Source organism: Paramisgurnus dabryanus, chromosome 18 (assembly GCF_030506205.2).
Source record: "Paramisgurnus dabryanus chromosome 18, PD_genome_1.1, whole genome shotgun sequence".
NCBI classification, from domain to species: domain Eukaryota; kingdom Metazoa; phylum Chordata; class Actinopteri; order Cypriniformes; family Cobitidae; genus Paramisgurnus; species Paramisgurnus dabryanus.
This window is the reverse complement of record NC_133354.1, coordinates 7,384,539-7,399,858: the sequence shown is the minus strand read 5'-3', so window position 1 is coordinate 7,399,858 and position 15,320 is coordinate 7,384,539. Positions and strand designations below refer to the sequence as shown.

At 38.5% G+C, this 15,320-nt stretch overlaps 1 protein-coding gene across 1 annotated transcript in view; it reads left to right on the top strand.

Annotated features, from left to right (window-relative positions):
* LOC135721401 (E3 ubiquitin-protein ligase UHRF2-like) overlaps positions 1 to 15,320 on the top strand; it is a 29,902-nt gene that overhangs the window by 2,749 nt on the left and 11,833 nt on the right. The window contains exons 2-3 of the mRNA XM_065243602.2: positions 6,534 to 6,860; positions 6,972 to 7,267. Coding sequence (XP_065099674.1) covers positions 6,534 to 6,860; positions 6,972 to 7,267 — 623 coding nt within the window. The remainder of the gene's footprint in view (positions 1 to 6,533; positions 6,861 to 6,971; positions 7,268 to 15,320) is intronic.

The following is a 15,320-nucleotide window of genomic DNA, read 5'->3' as shown; positions in this document are numbered from 1 at the left end:
TCTGGCTGACATTTCTAAAAGAGGAATTTCTATGAGACTGAGATGTTTAGCATGTCTAGCACTTTTTGTATGTTCGTGAATGTGGGTAGACTACCATTATTCAACAAAGACAAGGTAAAAATGGGTTTTGATTCTCTGTCCCCTTTAAGAAATTCAGTGACATATAAGCTTTGTTTGTTACTTTCCTTAAAATGTATTATTCCAGTGATATTATTCATTAAATTAATATTATTCTCCTCTTTCAGACACCTATTTATTACATTGTATGCAAAGAGGGAGGGATTGTTATTATTATAAGGGTTTGTTTAGTTCAGTTTAGTGTTGTATTAATTGTGTCAAAAACAGAAGTATAACAGTAAATAAAAATCGGTTCGGCATATCAGTTGTCACATACGCATCCAAATATTTGGTATCGGTCAATCTCTACTTCTACTCACATCCTGTAAGTGGTCTATGTTTTCATATTTAAAGAATTTACTGCTGACGAAACCATGATTCAAACACAAGTATTGAGCCAGAGTAGTGCTTGTTGTTTATCAATTCTACGATATAAAGTTGACTAATTATTTAGTTAATCGCAACTTCTTGTAATATGCTCATGACTTGCGAATGTAATGCTCAGATAATTAACCGAAATAAACCTTGATAACGTATGCAGCCTGCATACGCAACCTAGTGCATGCAATATATATGTCTTTTACTGCGTTTGCTTTTTTGTTTGGGTTTCCAATAATGTTCGTTTGGTTACTTGTGTGAATTCTGAGACGCGTTGTATGTGTCTGTCAATCATTGTCAGATGTGAAGTCTCAGCAGATTTAACCCCTTACACAGAGTTTATATGATTTAATGTCTGCATGTTCTTGCTAAAAAATTACAGCGGCTGTATCATTTCTAATGTAAAGAAATGGACATATATTAAATATTTAAATGGATTTAAACATTGTTTGGCTAAAAATAAGCGTTTCTCTCCATCTAAAGTGAATGTGAAGATGGCGTACGCGAGACGAGTCCACTATCGTACCCTGCAGGCATTTGTTATAATACATACATAATGCTTTTTATTTATAGACCACAAATATAATGTGTTTGTAAATGTAATGTTGTTTAATGTAACTTGGTTTTAATACTTTATTTGAACCAATTATTATTGCATCTTCATTATTATGTAATTTTAAAGGCTACTGCTCACTTGGGTCTATTTTTATTACCCAAAAATAACAAATTACTTCATTATCAGTTAGCAAAATAATTGTTAGGGACAGTCCTTGATTAGTTAAAACTTTTAAAAATAACATGATTTCAGTTTCTTATTCATTTATTTAATCATTGAGGATTTTAAAAAAGCGTTTAAAATATCGTCTCGTCTCGTGAACCCAATCTTGTGTCTCATCTCGTCTCGTGAATTGAGTGTCTCGTCACACCCCTACTGATTCTTAAAAGTTAGCTTACAAAAGAATAACATGATGTTATCAAAATTAAAAAGGGAAATTTAACTGCGGTAGCGGTGCTGCACACGGACAGCTTGAGAACATGCACCGCACGAGCACGTACAACGGAGCTTAAACGAGCAGTAGAGAAAAAAGACAAATACATCTAAGACAGCCCTGTTTGACTCATCCTAACCTGCAAAATAAACATAATAGACTTTGGGATGGTCTTTGGGACAGTCTATGACAGTTCAGAGACTAGTAGAAAATGTGTAAACACTAGTCTGGCTTTGAACGCAAATGTGAACTAATGATGTCACAAATATGCTAATTACTACATCAAGAATCGATCAAAAATCAAATCAGGATTCAGGACCCGAACTGTGGGTTCACACCAGATGCAAGTTCAACGATTTGCAGGTGTAGATTACATACAAAATCAAAGCCTTTGAGGAAAGCAGGGCATAGAGGAGCAACAATAATGTACGATATGTGAAAAATAATGGGCTTTTTTAACCATAAACTACACAAACAAATTGTATTACACCAAATATACATAATAACTTTTATTTAGCAATGAGATAGGGGGTCTTTAAAATATCAAAATCATATAAGTACGGAGGGGAGTTAACCAATAATGAATAATTAATGAGGAAACAAGGGGGCGGGGGCAGAGACGAGATACGGAAGCACACAACCCAAACAAAAGGCCATGTGCTACCACACAAAACATGGACACCGCCACAATCCTGCCACATGAGCTAAGAATTACTGTGGGATTGCTTGTGATAGATTATGATGCCTTGACATGCTGTCTATGTAGGGAGCTCTGTAGGGTTTTGGACAGAATTGTTTGCAGGGCTCTGGTTACTGATGTGGTTTTGGCTGTTGACTTGTTGCTCTCAAATTTTGCGTGTGTGTTGGACAGACGTGCGGTTCTGTCTGGTTCTGTGCTGAATGCTTGATCACATTTCATTTCTCCTGATGTTTGCTGTGTTTTTTATTGTGTAACAGTGCTGTCAGAATGAACTCGAAGATCCTCTGTGTTCTTGAACTCCACACAAGAAAGACAAAGCTTGACACATCTGAACAGATTACACACACAGAGAGACGACTCTTGAAAAACTAATATACTGGATGATTATTTTTCATCTTTTAATGATATTTAACTCGGATCTGAAGATGTTTCTACAGCTGTAAAACACAATGATGATAGCAGTGATATGTAATTACACAATGAAAGTTTGCTCTCAGTATGGCTGGATGTTAAAGTCTTGGCGTCGCTTGCAGAGGTTTGCGTGTCTTTCTGACGGTCGGCCATCTTGATTTGCACGTCTGGTTTGGCGCGGCCTGAGCCTGCAGTTCAGAGAAAAGCGTCTGTTTTAATCTGCTGTTGTAGCAGCGCAGTACAGAATCCTCCACCACTTAGTCATGACTTACTAACCGGATAACTATTTAACCAGTCTGCCAGTAGAGCTGTGGGGAAATACGAGGGAATTAAACAAGAAAAGGTCTTTGTGTCGTGTCGTCTGTGAGGAGGAAATGCCAGATTTCACTCGAATAATTACCATTCTTCTGTTTGTCTCTGAAACATCAAAGATTTGTTGTTTAACATTTGTGTGTGTGTGTGTGTGCTGTGTGTGTGTGTGTGTGTGTGTGTGTGTGTATATATAATTGTGCCTAACACACACAACTCAGTATAAGATAACACAATTTCTCTCTCTCTCTCTCTCTCTCTCTCTCTCTCTCTCTCTCTCTCTCTCTCTCTCTCTCTCTCTCTCTCTCTCTCTCTCTCTCTCTCTCTCTCTCTGTGGATTGTCATGCATGATGTGTCCTTTAGTTTTAATTAAATTAGCAGTAAATTCATCGGTATCGGTATACATGTTCATTTTTCAATGTTCTCACAGTCCGTTTTTGCAAGTAAACATTAACTTGCTATCATTAGTACTAGTATTCATAATAATTAGTGTTACGGATATTATTGTGCAATATGTAAATGAACTAACATGATAGATGTATATTTGACTTTAGATTTAAAGGGGACATATCATTTAAGTGCTATATTTGGGTCCCTATCAACCTAGGAAATGTGAAAAAGATCAACCCAGTAACTTAGTTTTGGTAAACCATTCTCTGCGAGCATGTGAAAAAATATTGACATTTGTCTCCCCTTGTGATGTCAGAAGGGGATCTTATTATAATAATACTGCCCCTTAATCTGCACTATCCAACCACAGCACTGACATTTAGTGCAGAGAGAGAAAATTATTGACAGCACAAATAAGTTTCAATTTCAACAAACCAACATTATGGCGATCAGTGTTTGCGTTAGTAAATGCAAACGCTAATGCAAACATTGTTTGCTTATTTGCATTTAAAAAACAGCACGTTTTTTGCTCAAACCTACAAAGTGTCAATTCTAGCATGTTATATTAAATTATCTGTGAGGTATTTTGAGCTAAACCTTCACGTAAGTACTCTGGGCACACCAAAGATTTATTTGACATCTTAATAAAGTCTAGTGAAATGTCCCCTTTAATTATTCCTTCTTCATTTCTGAAGTGTGGAGGTAATGTCTGTAATATGAGATATATAGTGGTTGGGTTTGGGTGGTTGTTAGGGTTTTGCTTACTGGTCTAACTGGTTTATTCCCAGTATATTCATTCTCATATGTAAGACTTTAACATAAATGAAGTTGATTTTATCAGTTTATTTGTTAGGATTAGTCTACAACTATTACATTAAACGGTTATTAAAGAAGACAGGATAATAAATAATAATGTTTGGCTGAAGACAGGAAATAAGATTATCATCTGCCCGTGATGATGTTAAAGTGTTTGGAGACTGTTGTTTGAATGTTTAAACAGAATCTGTGATCCGCAAGCGTTTCGGGTCGCAGCGTGAACCTTCATCGGTTTTAAAGCCACAGTATCATCATCATCTAATAAACAGATGAAAGGGAAACTGGTGTGATTTTACTGCAGTAGTGGCAGTAAACAATGTGGTAAACTGATTTGTAAGTTGGTGTGTTTGCGTCTGGTGTCGGGTTAAATCTGACCTATTTCCACTTTTCTCTCATTCATGTGTCGTCGGGAGGATGGGGGAGGGGAGTGGGGCGTCTCCTCATATCCCAGAATTCCGTGCGGGGATCTGCAGTGGCGTACATTCCTCTGCTCGTCTAGTTTGAGTTTCCGTCTTTGTTGCACACAGAGAATCATGTATGTGTCGGTTCAGAAGGGTTGTTTAAACTTCAGAGGATCATGGTGTGCCCTCTGCTCACGTCTCAATGAAAATGGCGTCGATCAGCAGCCGTGGCCGTGAGCCAGAGTCCGACTCAAAATGGAGCAAATCTTCAGCTCATCGTTCCAGAACACTTTTCAGCAGATTTAATCGTGAATAACACATCACTTCTGCTTTATTAAAGTTCATCAACAGTTTGGAGTTTGGTTTGTCTGTGTGAGAAATGTGTTTGTGTGTGTAAGTAGCTTAAAACTTGTGCGTCACCATCTTTTACACAGATAGACACAGACAGACACACAAGTGGTTGTACATGATCTTACACACTTCATACACATCATCACACACTTACATACTTGTGACATGTGATTTATTTTTGTTAATTATTTGGTCCTTGTTCATTTCGTGTTCAATTGCTGAGCCATTTTCTGTGAACATGAGAATGATTGTAGAGTTGTTGTGTTGTGTCTGATGTATTGTGATGGATTATGAGTTACAGTGAGAGAGGAAATGTGAAATCTTTTATGGCTAAACCTCATTGTTGATTTTAAGGTCTGGAGGATACACAACACTTTACATCCACCAAAGAACATTGTGTTACCATTTGTGTTGGTCTTAAAGATGAGAAAATAACCCGTCTGAACGCTCAGCGTTGTTTTACGCTGACAGAAATGGTTTTCATGAATCGCCTGTCTGGTTCTGTGAAGCGTTTTCATCTGTCTGCTTTCAGATCAGCGTGACCATGCTTTGTTAAAATGAGCTTTAACGCTAACATCAGTCCAACAGATCCAAATAAACATAGAAGTCACCGCATCACAACAGATCCTATGGAATAAATCTCTCTCTTTTTCTCTCGTCCTCCATCTTTGCTGAGAGATGTGTGGACTTCTCGTTTCTTCTCGTTTTTCTGTATTGCGCATAATAAAGCTCGAGTGTGTGTGAGTGAAAATCTGCCGCCCGTCTCGCACACCTCACATTCTCATGATAATGATATAAAAGCGCACACACAATCATTTCTATGTGTTCATCTGTAACATTGAGATTGTGTTTTTGTGCGGTTGTATGTGTGGAATGAATCTTTAGTGGTTGCTATAGCAACAACCTTCTCACAGTTACACTGTAACAACCATCATCACTACTGTATGAGCGTGCATGTGCGTGTGTATTACTGTGTGTGTTTGTGTGTGTGTGTGTGTGTGTGTGTGTGTGTGTGTGTTTGTGTATTACTGCATGTTCGTGTGTGTGTGTGTGTGTGTGTGTGTGTGTGTGTGTGTGTGTGTGTGTGTGCGTGCGTGCGTGCGTGCATGTGTGTATTACTGTGTGTTTGTGTGAGTGTATTTGTGTGTGTGTGTATTACTGCGTGTTCATGTGAGGATATTTGTCTGTGTGTATTACTGTGTCTATGCGTGTGTGTGCATGTGTGTATTACAGTGTTTTCATGTGAGTGTATTTGTGTGTGTGTGTATATTACTATGTGTGTGTGCATTACTGCGTGTTCATATGTGTGTGTGTGTGTGTGTGTGTGTGTGTGTGTTGAGGTGTGGGGGCAGCACAAAATGGCGTCGCTCTTGTTGTGATGGCGGCTCTTTGTCTCGGGCACAGCTCTGTCTTTATACAATCTTTCTGCGCGCACACAACACATACACACTCACACCTTCATACACACACCACACACAGACACCACATACACACGTACAGGCGTGAACCAGAGCAAATAAATTGAACATGAGCTGTAAGATCAGAATACAGATGTGTATATTATCTCAGAATTAACTACAACATCTGTTTCTATTTTATGTTGAATGTTATTTGGTTAACAGGCTCATTTATTGGTTGGTTAACTTATACTTTTTGGTAATTTGGTTACAGATGGAAGATGGTCAGACGCTGTTCGATTACAACGTCGGGCTTAATGACATCGTCCAGCTTCTCATTCGCTCACAGACTGACGCTCCTGACAGCCCCGTCCTTAACAACGGTGAGGGTGTGATCTGCATAACAGCCCCGCCCACCACAGCATCTGTCCCACCCCCAACCACACCTACCACAACAATCGTTTCTCCAGCAACAGTTTCTCCAGAAACGGTTTCCAATAGCAACGGAGACGGGTCCAAAACATGTAGTCCGGCATCAGACAGCCAACCATCCACATCCAGCCGTACCCCTCTCATCGATCCTGGGATTGGACGGTACAAAGTAAGAATACAAGTTTAAGATTATTTGAATGCACTTAAGTGATTTATGATTAGAAATATTCAGTATTTATGTGAACAGTAATTGGTTTGTTGTTATCTGTTGCCTGTTCAGGTTAATGAGTTAGTCGACTGCAGGGACGTCAGTATTGGCGCCTGGTTCGAGGGCGTCATCGAAAAAGTTTCTCCTGCCTCTAAAGGACAAAATGGCAAAGCCGAAACGTCGCCACCTGCTGCCAGGGTGGGCAGACCCAGAAAACAGACTAATGGAAAGCTGGGTTCTGAGGAAACTACGGACAGTAATGGCACATCAGAGAAACAAATAAACTCAGACAACAGCGAACCATCAACATCAAAAACAGTTTCAACAGACGCCTGTGAGGACGCCGTATACCACATTAAATATGAAGAGTAAGTGCTTCAAAGGAAACAAAAGTCTCTTTATTTTTCCTCAGTGGATTTTATTCGGATTACAAGCAGATGTCGTCATTCGTGAGTCACTGTTATGGTCTCTGTATTCTGATTGGCATTGTTGCTATGGTTACATGAAGTAAGTAGGTTTAATCCTATGTAAGTATAAATGGTTTGATTCAATCTGATAACTCGATGGCTCATGATGTGATACTGCACAGGTAAGTCTGTCTGACACTTTTCTCTTGCGACTTTTTCTTGTCATTAAAACTCTGCTCCAACTTCTCTTTGCTTCTTTAATAAGACGCTTATAAAGTTTTGACATGAAGATGCAATGTCCGCAATAGAGAGATATAGGATGTGTATGCTTTTTGATGGGGATGTAAAAGTAGGGATTTGCACAAATGGTTGAATATTCGATCTGCAATAATAATTCAAGTAGAAAACTGCTTTTGTTTTTAATGCGCCACCACAGGGTTAAGTCTGCTAATGCTTTTTTACTTCACCAGTACTGTGTTTTTATCCACCTTATTTTTGAATGTGGAAGTAAGCGATGTGACATATTTTTCTTCTTTGTGCGAAACTACCAGCTGGTAGAAAACCATGTAGTGGGAGCACACATAAAACATGATTTAAAGGACGACTTTTTGGGACTTTAGCTTATTCACCCTATCCCCTAGAGTTAGATAAATCCATACATACCTTTTTCATCTCAGTGCGTGCTGTAACTCTGTCTGACGCAGCCCTCGCTAGCCTAGCTTAGCACAAAGACTGGAAGTGAATGGCTCCAGCTAGCATACTGCTGCCAATAGGTAACAAAATAATGCCAACATTTTCCTATTTATATGTTGTGATTTGTATAGTCACAGCGTTTGCAAATAACAAGGTCATATGAGACACAGCCATCTTTTAACCATATTAATACTGGGAACTATATTCCTAGTAGGTGAAGCGCTGCTTTAAGTCTCAAAAAGTCGGCGTGTTCCTTTAAACAGTTATTTACTACACCTGCCATGTATGAACCAGTGGGAGGATGAAATTAAAGATCACAAAACACACACCGCTTTTGCTAATCTAATGTTAATCTTGGTTACCTAAAGAGTAGTATTTCTTCATCATCTATCCAAAGAGTCTTTTGTGTTGTCAGATTATTAAAAGGTCAGAACGGCAATTCCGGGGTTTTTTTTTTGAGAAAGACGAACACTTGAAGGCGTACAGTGGGCAGAGCTAAAGAGTTACGAGTACGCGCAGTCTTTGGATACTAATCTAACAGCTGTGACATTGATGGAAATTAAACTCAAATAAAAAATAAACTATGGTTTACAGTCAGATACAGCCTTACACATATGATCCAGAATCAGATATTTACAACAGCAGCAACGATTACAGCAGGACGTCTCTATCTGGTAATAATTAATCCTTGTTTGTTTATCTGCTGTTTAAATAAAAAGCGTCATCAATTTTGATGTGTTTTTTTCTGCATTTGCCCGTTTAAAATGTGCAAATATCGTAAGTGCATTACAATCCCAACTGAGGCGGAAATGTTTGTGTTGTTTTACATGAAATGCATGTATGCGTTGATTCCAAACAAAACACGTGAGATTTTGATTTACTAACGACAGTGGTTGTGACTCCAAACGGGGTTTTTAAATGAACGTCCTGCAAGTTTCAGAACTGAAAACATCCTCAATACTGAAATATAACAGTAATTTGCACCAAGCCAAGAAAACAATCGGTCCTGGAATGTGCCAATGTATGACATTGTAGAGATTTTAAACACACCTTAAAAAATTCAAATGCAACGACTGCTTTTGTAGTCCCGCCCACATGTTCGCATGACACACGTGGAAGACAACCATATGCAGTGTCTCAACAATCAGTAAACGTGCCTTTAAAGAAGTTTTTGTACAGTGTTTGGTTGTGGAAGAAAACAGTCGCTGTATAACCGTCCCTCATAAGCTAACATTAGGAACACGTGGTTGAAGTTTGTTTTTAAAGAAGTTCCAGCTCACGTGGGGAGTGTTTGTTTACCTCATTGTGTACCACAAATTAATTTGTAAAGAAGCCACAAGTCGATGCTGGATTTGCAGAAAGACTGTGATTAAAAAGCAATGTTATACCATCAATATTGGATCTGACAGGAATGTCACAGCAGTCTTATGTGAGTAAAACTTTCAGTAAGTTACTACATTTCACTATTGCTTTGTTAGAGATCGCTTGATATGTCCTAATTGAGTGTAACACACGTGTCTAAACCAGTGGCGAAGCTACGGGTGGGCCTGGGCGGGCCTGGGCCCGCCCACTTTGAGTTGTGGCCCACCCAATCAGAAGGCCATTTTCCAGACAAATGTGTAAATAATTTAACAAAAATAAATACTAGTACTACGAATGTACGTCTTATCACACTATAATTTCATATATGTAATACAATTATTAGGGCCCGAGCACACCGGGGTGTGAGGACCCTATTGTTCTTCAAGGAGTTATTATTATTATTTTTTTTCTTTTTCTTCTCCGACTTCAGCGGGACTTTAGAGGGCCTAAACATACTCGAAAACTCATGAAATTTTGCACAGATGTCAAGAGTGATGAAAATTTACATGTGGTGTATGCTTTAGAATTAGGCGTGGGAAAATGGCTCTATAGCGCCACCTACAAATTTTCAACGAAGCAGCCCTCGGACTGTGTTTGACGTACAATTACGAAATTCGGTACGCTTCTGTAGCATGACAAGACCTACAAAAAAGTCTCTTGGAGCGAAGCCGTAAACCAAACAGGAAGTCAGCTATTCAGAGTTATTTTTGTGATTTGTGCGCAGTTTTTGTCATTTCCAGGCGTCATACTTTAACTAACTCCTCCTACAGTTTTCGTCGGATCATCTTCATATTTGGTGAGTGTCATCTTAAGGCCTTTGTGATGCTAAATTGCAGGAAAAAGGATTTCACTCTAAGTAAAAATTTGTGTCGGTTCTGGCCCGACAAATTTGATGTTTTCCAATGAAAGAGGAAGTTGCTGGAACTCAGGCATACAATGTCCGATCTGTCCCAAATTTCACATGATTGCTAAGAGTCCTGACCTGAACACATCTACATAACAATTTTCATTTATAGCCATAGCGCCACCAGCTGGCAACCTGAAGGAACATGTTTTAGCACCACTTTCAAAAATTGAATGAAGCAGCCCTTGGACTGTGTTTAACTTACATGTACGAATTTCGGTATGCTCATGTATTATTACAAGCCCTACAAAAAAGTCTCTTGGAGCAACGCCCTACACCAAACAGGAAGTCAGCTATTTTGAATTATTTCTCAGATTTTGGCTCAGTTTTTCTCATTTCCAGCAGTCATTCTTTAACTAACTCCTCCTACAGTTTTCGTCGGATCATCATCATATTTGGCGAGTCTCATCTTAAGGCCTGTGTGATGCTAAATTGCGAAGAATTTGATTCTATATTAAAATATGTGTCTGTTTCGGCCAGCCAAAGTTTGATGTTTCGCTATGAAACAGGTTGCTGGAACTCAGGCATACTGTGTCCGATCTGTCCCAAACTTCACATGATTGCTAAGAGTCCTGACCTGAACACATCTACATGTCAATAGTCACTTATGGTCATAGCGCCACCAGCTGGCAACAGGAAGTGACATGTTTACAATGATTATGCAATGTCTGATCTGTCCCAAACTTCACATGATTAATAAGAGTCCTGGACTGAACACATCTACATGTCAATAGTCACTTATGGTTATAGCGCCACCAGCTGGCAACAGGAAGTGACATGTTTACAATGATTATGCAATGTCTGATCTGTCCCAAACTTCACATGATTAATAAGAGTCCTGGACTGAACACATCTACATGTCAATAGTCACTTATGGTTATAGCGCCACCAGCTGGCAACAGGAAGTGACATGTTTACAATGATTATGCAATGTCTGATCTGTCTCCCAAACTTCACATGATTAATAAGAGTCCTGGACTGAACACATCTACGTGCCAATATTTACATGTAGTCACTCGCACTCACTCACAGTCGCTCACTCACACTCGCTCACTCTCTCTCTCTCTCTCATGCTATCTTACACGATGCTACCTCGCTGTCATTTGTAATTAGCAACAGGAAATGTGGCACATTATACTACACTTTTAAATGGTTCACCTATGTTTACATGCTTAAATGCCTATTTACTACTGTTCCCTTTAATTCTTATGCCACGGCGTGGCGGTGTCATGTGTGCGAGGGCCCTTCCATCACTGCTTGCAGTTTTAATAAATATAATTAAAATATAAAATTTAAGTGCAAGTTTGCATATTCAGTCAGTTTCGCAGTTTTCTTTTACCCTATAGGTGCACACGCTTGTCAACATGAAACGTTGAATATGATTCGTCAGTCATTGTTAGTTCCGCCTACGCGCGATTGAACTGAATTTGAAAACAGCGAGTCGCAAATCATCAAGTTTAACAGCCTTTCCACGTTGACATCTGCTTATGCCTGTTTACTTTTGGAGACGGAGACTATACATCACTCATGGAAATGTTGGATTACTGAGGACATCTTTTCAAAAGTCAACAAAATGAAACAAGCACGTATTACTTTGATAATGACGTCATGCTGTGTTGAAAGACTGTTCTTCACCACATATTGTATAAAAAACCTATAACGTTACGCTCATCGATGATAAATGCTCGTCTGAGAAATGTATTTCTGCTTTTCTTTGCACGAAGGAACATTATGATCAAAGATATTGTTGGACTTTGTTATTATGAACCAGAAGCCCCGTCTCAGACTAATACAGGACATGTAATGGTGAGTTTAGACATTATCTTAATGTTTATAGTGGTGTCATTTTTATTTACAGTTTATAGTCAGGAGTATTACTCCAATCAACTATTTAGGGGGGCAGACTGTGATCATGTCATAGGCTGTATGATTTAATGTTGTTGGAATATTTACACTTAAATGACAACACATGCAATTTTGTATTGCGCCATGTTGTTTGATGGCCATTGTCTCATTAAATAACAATCTTTCGAACGAGTTCTTTAGTAAAATCACTACCTGTTGAATCTGTCGTAGCCTATGACGCTTTCACGTCATGCATTTTGCTGAGGAGGAATGACATATTGTTCGGATCTACGTTCACGCAACGTAAATAACGTAAAAACTATTTCCGTTACTAATTCAGTTTATATTGAGTTCTGTGTTTTCAAGTGAATTAATAATTTGGTGGGGCTGTATAAAACAGGCACAGCCCCACCTGCCCATATACTGTAGACAAGCTGGTTGGTTATTTAAGTTGCTTTATAAATTTCCCCTTGAAACATTGTGCTGCCTGCATGGCATTAAGGTAACTTGGCTTAGGTAGCGCCAAAGCTTTTAAACGCGGCTGAAAACGCCTGGAGGACGCCAAATGCCAGCTGTTTTTTTCAGCCAAGCGCTTTGGTTGCTGTGATACTTGAGCTGTGAGCCGGTTGGTTGTTGTGATATTAGTCCCGCCCTTTCACCCAATGTGATTGGACGGCCGTGTGAGAACTTACATTGACAAGCTGAGCTTTTCATCCAGAGTTGAATATTTTTAGACCACAGCGCGGAAAAAATGGACAGCTGCTGGCTGTTTTGAAAAAAGCCGCACTTACATTGGGAAAAAAATAGATGCCGGCCATGGGCATAAACACTCCCAATTTATGTACATTCTATGCTTTGCCCACCCTGTTTTATAAAGGCCCACCCACTTGAAAATTTCTGGCTTCGCCACTGGTCTAAACATGTCTGTTTGACTGTTTTAACTCAACAGTACAACTTTAATATAACAATAGAAATGTACAAAGTTAGTGTTAAGGATAGGGATGTTCACAATTAATCAATCTTCCCAGGAAGTAAACTGTTTCCTACAATCTGTGTGTTTGTTGTAGTGCAAGAAAAGAGATTTACACTGAAGGCGATAACTGGCGTCATCGTTTACTTTGGGCGTTTACTAATACACTTACACACCAAAGGAAATTTATAATAGTGAATTGGATCATAGGTGCTCTTACATTACATTTTTCAGCAAGCTATTTAAAAAAATATATATTTTTTTTACAATGTTTTCAACTTTAAAATACATACATGTGTGTGTGTGTGTGTGTATTTTATATATATATATATATATGACATTGTAAAGATTTTAAACATATACAGAATATAAGTTTAGCTTGTGGATATTTCCTGCCTTCTGTTAAATTGTGAAAAAAAGAAAAATAAATAAAACTTCAAAAACATATCTTATTTAAATAAACCAATATTCGAATTTGTATTACTGAAAAATGCCCATCCCTAATGTGGAGATGCATGATGTTAGGACTGTGTTTGAGTCTCAACATGTGCCCGTATTGTGAGCCCTATCATAAAAAAACTGAATAAAATGATGAATTAAATAGATAAATTCAATTAAGAATCCCTTAGTGAGACATCTCCACAGTCAGACAGTGTGATCTCTGTATTGATGATATATATATATAACTGTTATGTCAGGCTCACACTACAGGTTTTTTTCCTGTATTTAAATCATGTTTGATATGATTGGGGCTGCTACGATGCTTGTGGGCACATCGGGTGGTGTAAGATTTGATCTTTAAATGTCACTCATTACATGATAATCTGAGCCGAACACTGGAAACGATAGAGGCCCAAGATGCGATTTTTTTTTTCTTGGATTCTCTGGAGGGTAAATTCGGGCCGATAATCCAGGAGTGTGATCCCGACTGCAGCCGTCTGCCCTCCTCTATATTCTAGTTAAGGCATTTGTGTCTCAGTCACACACGCTGCTGCATTGTTTCCAAAAGCGTCATGCTGCAGTGCATGCTGGGAAAGCTGATTGGGTTACATTCAGATACATTCATTTAGTGGTGGCTCTGATTATAGGTTGACATTCGTGCTTATTTAAGAACAGTTTTGTTAGAAGGAACTGGTTTTCTGGAATGTGTTTTTGCGCGTGCGTACGTGTGTGCGTGTAAAATCAGTGTAAAACATGTCACTTCCTGTTGCCAGCTGGTGGCGCTATAACTTTAACTGACTATTGGCATGTAAATGTGTTCAGGTCAGGACTCTTGTCAATCATGTGTTTGTTAAAGTATGACGCCTGGAAATGACAAAAACTGAGCCTAAATCTGAGAACACAAACAAATAAAACATCAAAAAAATAAAAACAAACAGACATGCACACACATATATATCCACACACACACACACACACACACACACACACACACACACACACACACACACACACACACACACACACACACACACGTGAACACATGCACAGACACACAAACAGTGACAGATGTTTTTACAAACACATCTCTCTTAAGATGGCGTCTGCCGCAGACATCGATGATGTGAGCTGAATTAAAGCACACTTGACTTCATTATTTACAGTATTTAATATGACATCATACTACTGTCCTCAGATCAGATCTTTATACTGATGTTTATTCGCTCTGGATGCTGATGATAAATCATTCATCTGTCAGTTTTTGCTCTCTTATATAACTGTTGGCGTCCTCTGCTGGCAGTGATCAGTTTTATTTTCTTAACCCTAGACTGTAAAAAATGTAGCATAAGGTTAAACAAACACTGACACACATACATACAAACAAACAAACAGTGAGAGACACACACAAATAAACATACACTGACACACATACATACAAACAAACAAACAGTGAGAGACACACACAAATAAACAAACACTGACACACAAACACTGACACACACAAACACTAACACATAAACAAACAAAAACTGACAGTTTTGGTTTTGTAAGTCAATTCAAGCTACTATTTTAAGTTTTGACTTAAAGTAGACATAACTTATAAACTTAACTTAATTTGTAAAGTTAAAGTAACATAAAATATGTGTTGATTTGACAAAAATGCTGCATTTATTTAGTGTATTTATGTGCAACAGTGTTTTTGTGTAATTGTAAGGTTAGAGTTTCATACACTTGTGTTTATCCCATACAGTGTCAAACATGATTGTGTTATTAATCTTAATATATTAAAGTCATTCTGT